A 9,650-nucleotide genomic window follows, 5' to 3' on the forward strand; every position below is an offset into this window, starting at 1 on the left:
TGTGAAATCAGAACTAAAATAATTAGAGTCATAGTGTCATAGGGATGTACTGCACGGAAACAGACCTTTTGGTCCAACTCATCCATGCCGACCAGATATCCTGGTCCCATTTACCAGCATTTGGCTCTAATCCCTCCAAACCCATCCTATTCATATACCCATCCAGATGCCTTTTAAATGTTGTAATTGTACCAGCCTCCACCACTTCCTCTGGCAGCTCATTCCACAAACACACCACCCTCTGCATGAAAACATTACCCCTTACGTCCCTTTTAAATCTTTCCCTGCTCACGTTAAACTGATGCCCTCTAATTTTGGACTCTCCCACTCCTAGGAAAAGACTTTGTCTATTTATCCTATCCATGTCCCTCGTGATTTTATAAACCCCTATAAGTTCACCCCTCAACCTCCAATACTCGAGGGAAAATAGCCTCAACCTATTCAGCCTCTCTCTATAGCTTAAACCCTCCAACGTTGGCAACATCCTTGCAAATCTTCTCTGAACCCTTTCAAGTTTCACAACATCTTTCTTATAGGAGGGAGACCAGAATTGCTCACAGTATTCCAATAGTGGCCTCACCAATGTGAGGCCTCACAATGCCTCACAGCTGTAACATGACCTCCCAACTCCTATATTCAATGCACTGACTAATCTACCTGCGAGTCCACTTTCAAGGAACTATGAACCTGCACTCCAAGGTCTCTTAGTTCGACAATACTTCCAAGGACCTTATAATTAAGTCTATATAAGTCCTGCTAAGATTTGCTTTCCCAAAATGCAGCACCTCACATTTATCTACATTAAACTCCACCTGCCACTCCTCGGCATATTGGCCCATCTGATCAAGATTCCATTCTACTCTGAGGTAACCTTCTTTGCTGTCCATTACATCTCCAATTTTGGTGTCATCTGCAAACTTATTAACCACTCCTCCTATGTTCACATCCAAATCAACTGTATAAATGACGAAAAGCAGTGGACCCAGCACCAATCCTTGTTGGAAACCACTGGTCACAGGCTTCCAGTCTGAAAAGCAACCCTCCACTGCCACCCTCTGTCTTCTACCTTCGAGCCAGTTCTGTATCCAAACAGCTAGTCTCCTGTATTCCATGTGATCTAACCATGCTAACCATTCTACCATGAGGAACCTTGTCAACCGCCTTACTGAAGTCCATTTGGATTACGTCCACCGCTCTGTCTCATTAATACTTTTCGTTACTACTTCAATGCTCTGCCACTTACTCCTTCTCCATTATCAAGCCTACTGTGAGGCCACTAACCTTTCTCTGTTTACGTAGTTATACAAACTATTACAATTAGTTGTTATGCTCCTTACAAGTTTACTCTTATAATCTATTCTTCAAAAATCAATTTTTCTGTCCTCCTTTGCTGAATTTAACTGCTTTCAATCCTCAAGCTTGCTACTTCTAGAAACTTTATAGGTCTCCTCTTTGGATCGAATTCTATCATAATTTCTTTTGTTATTGTAGTTAGGCCTTTGTTCCTATTGTAATTTTACACCGAAAGTAATGTATAACTCGTGCATGCATTCGTTCCTTAAATATGAATATTGTTGACTGTCCACTTCATACCTTTTAATGAAGTTACCCAACATATTACAGCTATTCTAGTATAATGCAATTCTCCACTCACAGCTTCATGGTTACTTTTGTTTAGGTTTAGGACCCTAGTTCAGATTAGAATATTTCACTACATATCTCAATTTGACATATTTCTACATCAATGAAAAATTCTATCATGTTGTATTCACTCTTCCCTAAAGGACTTCTCAAAATAGGACTTTCTCTTAAACTTAGGACGGCCTATACCTGAGTTGGATTTTCAACGTGTTGGTCTAAAAACCATCTTGTAAACACTTCAAGAAATCATTCACTCAGTATTGTTGCTAATACTGATGTGGTCTCCTCTACATCGGGGAGACAGGATGCCAACCCGCGGAACGTTTCAGAGAACATCACTGGGACACACGTACTAAACAACCCCACCGCCCTGTGGCCAACCACTTCAACTTCCCCTCCCACTCTGCCAAGGACATGCAAGTCCTGAGCTTCCTCCACCGCCAAATCTTAGCCACCCAACACCTGGAGAAAGAACATCTCATTTTCTGCCTTGGGACCCTCCAACCATAAGGCATCAACGTTGATTTCACCAGTTTCCTCATCTCCCCTTCCCCCACCCCTCATCCCGGAACCAACCTTCCAACTCAGCACCACCCTCTTGAACTGTCCTACCTGTCAATCTTCCTCTCCACCTATCTGCTCCATCATCTGCTCCGACCTATCACCATCACCCCACTTGCATCTACCTATCACCTTCCTAGCTATCTTCCCCCTAGCCCCACCCTCCCTCCCACTTATCTCTCAGTTCCCTTCTGTTTCCCCCCTCCCCCCAACATTCCTGATGAAGGACTTATGCTCGATACGTCGGTTCTCCTGCTCCTCGGATGCTGCCTGACCTGCTGTGCTTTTCCAGCACTACACTTTTTGACTTGGATATTCATTTCCCAGACTTGATCACTCACAGCCATGTCTCTGCAATTGTGATCATATCATTATCATTTACGACTATTTATATTGTTAATTCATCCAGTTTACTGCCAATGATTCACGTATTCAGGTGCAGTACTTTAGACTTTTTAAAACTTTCTTTTGTACTTTGGCCCTATTGGCTATTAGCCCTGGTTTCCTCTGCCTTCCACACATGCTTTATACTTTTCCATTTTCCGTTTCCAACTTTGTTTTCCCTACTTGTGTTTCTTCTCAGGTTCCCATTTCCCTGCTATGGTTAAATCCACCTCTATGTTAAATCCACTCAACTATACTAGCCCCTGAGAAGATATTCTCCTATATCATCTCTTCAAACACTCATTCCTACAGTTTATTCTCCTTTAGTTTTACCTTTCAAGTATGTGACACTAGGAGCAATTCTAGATAGATATCTTTGACGTTCAACTTTTTAATTGATTTCCGATCTCCCTATATTCTCCTATGGGAAACTCATTCCTCTTTTTAACAATGTCACTGGGTAGCATTGATGACCTTCAACATGAACCTTTTCTTCAGATTCGTTGTGAAGTAACATCTTTACAGATCATAAAACGGTGTATTCAGTGCATAAAAATGTATATAGAGCAGAAAACAGTGTCTATAAATCAACAAAAATATTCCTTTAAAATTTAAAAGCCACTTGGATAAATACATGAGTAAAAAAGGATTGGAGAGATATGGGGCAAGCACAAGCAGGTGGGACTAGTTTAGTTTGGGATCACGGTTGGCCTCTGTGACTCTAAGAGGAGTCCTATTCTGGTGAGGGGTGCTTGCAGCATTTATTAACTGTATCTAATTGCCCAGAGTCAACCACATTGCTATAGGCCAGACTGGATAAGGATGGCAGATTTCCTTCCCTAAAAGACACTAGTGAGCCAGATGTGCTTTCTTCATGACAATTAACAGTAGTTACAGGGTTGCCATTAGGCCATCCAGATTTCTTCAAATTTAAATTTCACCATCCGCTCTGCTTAGATTTTAACAGCTGCTGTGGTGGTGATAGCAGTTCATTGTAATCATTGTGCTCATGTCCGGTGGTGGTCTGCTTCGGTGGCATGGCCTGGGATTCGATCGATCTGGGTTGGTGGCGGCTTCGGCGATGAAGTGATTTCGACCTGGCATCCTGCTCTGGTTTCCAGTGGCCAGGAGTGGCGGTCTTTTTCTCTGGTGGCAGCTTTGTCGGCTTTCAGAAACAGTATTGCCTTTTTCTGAACCTAGGAGCTGTGAGTTGAACTAAGATGGACTTTGTCTTAAGTTTTAAAATTTTTTTTCTTCTGTATGCCTTCTATTAATATTATAGATACTGTGGTATGGTGACTTAAACACATTTCACTGTATTTGTTTTTGTAAAAAATACAAGTGACAATATATTACTGATCTACTATTTACGTCCCTGCTCTTGGTGTTGTTAGGGACATTTCTGAGAGCATTTATGAGTTAACCACATTGCTGTAGATCTGGAGTCATATGTAGGCCAGCCTGGATGAGGACAGCAGATTTCTATTCCTAAAGGGGATTCCTAAACCAGATAGGTTCTTAGAACAATCAATGATGGTCACTGGTCATTGATAATAGCTTTATATTCCAGATTTATGCATAGAAATTCTATCAGTATCGTTGTAGAGTTTGAACATGTGTCGCCAGGGCATTACTACTGGATTACTAACGCAGTGACAATACCACATACCACACAGCCCTTAAGTTGTGAGGAAGTTTTGAAGTGAAGACGGTATATATCTAGAGCTGCCACACTCCCTGTGAACTTTAGTAGTTCTTGAGAAGACTAAGTAGCACCAACCCTGTGCGCAAATGTCGCAATAGCCAATTGAAAATCATCAATAATTAACCTGATGGGATCAAGATCTTTTTAGATTGTATTGGCTGTGTTTTAGGGGAACACGGTCCTTTCTCCAGCTGTCTATGTTTATCTGCCGGAGAATAAGAGAGAGCAATAGCTGGAAGACTGAGCTCCAAAAAGGCAGCAGCATCAACATCTAATCTACTGACTGGTGTAAGATCTTACCCCAGTCCGTCTATGTCCAGTGGGAGCTCCCCACACCCCTGCTAATGACCTCAGCAGTGTAGTGTGTGGCACAATTCATACTAGGAATGTGTGACTACACCATGAGTAAACCAAGGGCACACACAGCACTCAAAAATTTGGCATAACTGACCCAAATGTAGTGCCTATAACTTCTAGTAAACATCAGATAGCCAGCCAGTGAAAGTTAGGGTAGCTTTGTAAGCTTTCATTTATAGAGAGTCAGACACATTACAGTTTTTGCAGCCCCGGCTAACAAATACACTTCCAACATGTTACTACACATATAAGTACAGGGAAGCTGCCCCAATTAATACACTATTAACAGCTTCTTGATTGCTTGTATAGTACCTGAACCATTAGACAATTCATTGTCTGTGATCAATTTCTGTGAAAACTATATTCTGTTTACTGATACATTTTATATAAATTAAATCCTTTCCTGGGTTTGGAAATCTCATCTCAACTGTGCTGAATAAGTATCTCTGTCCTCTTCTCCCATCTGAGAATGCAGATGGTAGTATGGTTAATCTTACACTGGGTGAAATTGTCAACCAGTGCTGCACTATGCAATTTGTAAGTCACACAGTTGTTATAGAGTCAGAGATGTACAGCATGGAAACAGATCCTTCGGTCCAACCCGTCCACGTCGACCAGATATCCTAACCCAATCTAGTCCCACCTGCCAGCACCCCGGCCCATATCCCTCCAAACCCTTCCTATTCATATGCCCATCCAAATGCATTTTAAATGTTGCAATTGTACCAGCCTCCTCAACTTCCTTTGGCAGCTCATTCCATACATGTACAACACTCTGTGTGAAAGAGGTGCCCCTTAGGTCTCTTTTATATCTTTCCCCTCTCACCCTAAACCTATGCCCTCTAGTTCTGGACTCTCTGACCCCAGGGAAAAGACTTTGTCTATTTATCCTATCCATGCCCCTCATAATTTTGTAAACCTCTATGAGGTCACCCCCTCAGCCTCCTCCACTTTCAAGGAACTATGAACCTGCACTCCAAGGTCTCTTTGTTCAGCAACACAACCTGGGACCTTACCATTAAGTGTAAAAGACTTGCTAAGATTTGCTTTCCCAAAATGCAGGACCTCACATTTATCTGAATTAAACTCCATCTGCCATTTCTCAACCCATTGGTCCATCTGATCAAGATCCCGTTGTAATCTGAGCTAACCTTCTTTGCTGTTCACTACACCTCCGATTTTGGTGTCATCTGCAAACTTACTAACTATCCCTCTTATGCTCACATCTAAATCATTTATAAAAATGACAAAAAGCAGTGGACCCAGCACTGATCCTTGTGGCACTCCACTGGTCACAGGCCTCCAGTCTGAAAAACAACCCTTCACCACCACCCTCTGTCTTCTATCTTTGAGCCAGTTCTGTATCCAAATGGCTAGTTCTCCCTATATTCCATAAGGTCTAACCTTGCTAACCATGGGGAACCTTGTTGAATGCCGTACTGACCTCCATATAGATCACATCTACCGCTCTTCCCTCATCAATCCTCTTTGTTACTTTTTCAAAAAACTCAATCAAGTTTATGAGACATGGTTTCCCACGCACAAAGCCATGTTGACTATCCCTAATCAGTCCTTGCCTTCCCAAATACATGTATATCCTGTCCCTCAGGATTCCCTTCAACAGCTTGCCCACCACCGACGTCAGGCTCACTGGTCTATAGTTCCCTGGCTTGTCTTTACCACCCTTCTTAAACAGTGGCACCACGTTAGCCAACCTCCAGTCTTCCAGCACCTCACCTGTGACCATCGATGATACAAATATCTCAGCAAGAGGCCCAGCAATCACATCTCTAGCTTCCCACAGAGGTCTAGGGTACAGCTAGTTTAACTAAAATAAAGAAAATGTTCTAGAGAAACTCAGCAGGTCTGATGGCATCTATGGAAGATGTACTGGGAATAATCAAAGGGTGAGTAATCCTATCTGCGCAGTGTCTTGTTTGCATAAATGTGGAGGTGCCAGTGTTAGACTGGGGTGGACAAAGTTAAAAATCACATAACACCAGGTTATATCGCAACAGGTTTATTTCAAGGTACAAGCTTTCGGAGTTCTCCTCTTTGGTGTGAAGGAGCACCGCTCCGAAAGCTTATACTTTCAAATAAACCTGTTGGACCAAAACCTGGTGTTGTGTGATTTTTAACTTTGTTTGCATAGGTTTGCTCTCAGCACAGCAGAACCTTTTTTCTACTGTTTCCACCTACCTATTCTTCATCTATATTACTCCTCTATTACCATTAGCACTCCCTTTGACTTTTGCCATGAGCACCCTCACCATTTGCTCCACTATCTCCCCTGATCATTTTTCAGCATCTTTCAGTTTTTTCAAGACAAGTCATACTGGACTCGAAATGTTAACTCTGTTTCTCTCTCCACTGGTGCCGTCAGTTTGATTTTCTCCAGCATTTTCTGTTTTTATTTCAGATCTCCAGTATCCACAGTATTTTAATTTCTTAACTAGAATTTTATGTTAAAAACTGCATTCACATTCATCAGTGATAGAGGTCTATTCGGGGGAATGAACAGAGATGTAGTACTCCAGAAAATAATATCGAAAATGTTAGTAATGACTGTAGGATTTGTAGAGTAGACACTATATTTAGATGCCAAATATATTTAAGCCAAAGTACATTCAATCCTATACAGATAATGCACGGGTTATCTTGACTTACGCTTCTCTTGGCCCTCCACGTGAGAGGTCAAAGACTTGCCGTGGGTTTAGCCACCACATGAACATCTGGAGCACCTTGGTCCCCTAAAAGTAGAAGAGAAAAAACAACCCAGTGAAAATGTATAAATGACAAAACAGCAAGGGATAGAGAAGAGCCACCAATGATGAGCATTCATCAATTCCCTTTGACTGAATACCTGGCCAAACAGGAAGGGCCACATGCAACCTTCAAGTTACAAATGTGCCAATTCCAGACCTAGCCTCTAGAAAGCCCAGCAATTGCATCTTCAGTGCCCCAGTTCATAGAAGAAATATCCAAAACTGTATCAGAACAGAGAGGCACAGGGTTATCAGTGGTGTGTATTCCTGGTAAATCTGTAACAGGGGAATGGACAAAGTCATCTGAGTCAAGTCGACACTTTATAATCATATTAAAGTGACATATCATAGAAATTTTAAAAATAGGAGCAGTAGTAAACCATTCAGTCCTTTAAGCCTGCTCAACCATGCAAATTAATCATGGTGGAACACCCGAGTCAATACCCTGCTCCTGCTTTCTTGCCATACCTTTTAATCCCTTTAGCCCTAAAAACTATATCTGAATCTTTATTTAAAGTCTTCAATGTTTCAACCTCAACAATTTCTTGTTGTAGAGAATTCCACAGGCTCACCATTCTCTAGTTGAAGAAAAGTTTCCTCAATTCTGTCCTAAAAGGCCTAACCCTTAGCCTGGTTTTGGACTCACTGATCATTAGGAATGTCCTTCTTGCATCTACTCCAATGAGATCAACACCGCCCCCCCCTCCCCACCCAGCCCCCCACCCCACCACACCTCCAACCCTCCCACTACATTCTTCAAAAGTCTGGTCAATTTAGTCCTAACCAATCCAGTCTATTCTCGTACATCAGTCCCGCCATGCCAGGAATTAGTCTGGTAAACTTCTTTCTACTCTCTCCATAGCCAGAACATCTTTCCTTAAATAAGGAAATACTATAATACTCCAGTTGTGTCTCAGCAATGCCCTGTACAATTGCAGCAAGACATCTCTACTCCTGTACTCAAGTCCTCTTGCTATGAAGGCCAACATACCATTTGTTTTCTTCACGTCTATTGCACCTGCATGCTTAGTTTCAGCAACTGGCCAGGTCTTTTTGCACATCCTCTTTCTCAATCTGTCACCATTCCAATAATAATCTACCTGTCTATTTTTGCTACCAAAGTAGATAACCTCAGATTTATATATAATATTCTGCATCTGCCATGTATTTGCCCATTTACTTAACTTATTCAAATCAAACTAAGTATTTCAGATCACCCTCTCACCCAGCATTCTGTCATCAATAAACTTGAAGATATGACACGTAATTCTAAATCATTAATATGTGTTGTGAATAGTTGCGGACCAAGCACTTTGATCATTGTGAAACCCCACTAGTCACTAGCTGGCACTTGGAAATAAACCTGTTTACTACTATTTTTTGCCTCCTGTCTACCAACCAGTTCTCTATTCATGTCAGTACACTACCCAAGTCGCATGTGTTTTAATTTTACATGCTAATTTCTATTACAGAAAACTGTCACACCTCCTTTCTTTTTACAGTCATTAAGAGCACCTTCACTTCCAAAGCTCACTTATATAAACTTGAATATTGACGACTTTTAGGCTATGCTGTTGTAAGAAATAACATTTGAAGGTTCAACCTATATGTTTGTTGAGCACAGGACTAGAAACTGGCCTGTTTTGAGGGTCAGGGTATCTGGAATGGCAGAAACATGAGGAAGTGCAAGACAAAAGATGGAAAATTATAGGCCAATTAGTCTAGCCTCGGTTGTTGGTAAAATTCTAGAATCCATCATTAAGGATGAGGTTTCTAAATTCTTGGAAGAGCAGGGTCGGATTCGAACAAGTCAACATGGATTTAGTAAGGGGAGGTCGTGCCTGACAAACCTGTTGGAATTCTTTGAAGAGGTTACAAGTAGGTTAGACCAGGGAAACCCAGTGGATGTGGTCTATCTAGACTTCCAAAAGGCCTTTGATAAGGTGAGGGCTCATGGTGTTCGAGGTGAGCTACTGGTATGGATTGAGGATTGGCTGTCTGACAGAAGACAGAGAGTTGGGATAAAAGGTTCTTTTTCGGAATGGCAGCCAGTGACAGGGTTCAGTGTTGGGGCCGCCGCCGTTCACGTTATATATTAATGATCTGGATGAAGGGACTGGGGCATTCTAGCGAAGTTTGCCGATGATACAAAGTTAGATGAACAGGCAGGTAGTACTGAGGAAGTGGAGAGGCTGCAGAAGGAACTAGACAGTTTGGAGGAGTGGTCCAGGAAATGG

The 9,650-nt window shown here is 41.9% G+C and overlaps 1 protein-coding gene across 3 annotated transcripts in view; it reads right to left on the reverse strand.

The window, feature by feature from the left end:
- dgki (diacylglycerol kinase, iota) overlaps nucleotides 1-9,650 on the reverse strand; it is a 253,041-nt gene that overhangs the window by 118,215 nt on the left and 125,176 nt on the right. For all 3 annotated transcript variants that reach the window (XM_043708943.1, XM_043708942.1, XM_043708940.1), the window contains exon 11: nucleotides 7,316-7,398. In XM_043708943.1, the coding sequence (XP_043564878.1) occupies nucleotides 7,316-7,398 (83 nt within the window). The remainder of the gene's footprint in view (nucleotides 1-7,315; nucleotides 7,399-9,650) is intronic.

The sequence above is a fragment of the Chiloscyllium plagiosum genome, chromosome 19, assembly GCF_004010195.1.
Source record: "Chiloscyllium plagiosum isolate BGI_BamShark_2017 chromosome 19, ASM401019v2, whole genome shotgun sequence".
Lineage (NCBI taxonomy): Eukaryota > Metazoa > Chordata > Chondrichthyes > Orectolobiformes > Hemiscylliidae > Chiloscyllium > Chiloscyllium plagiosum.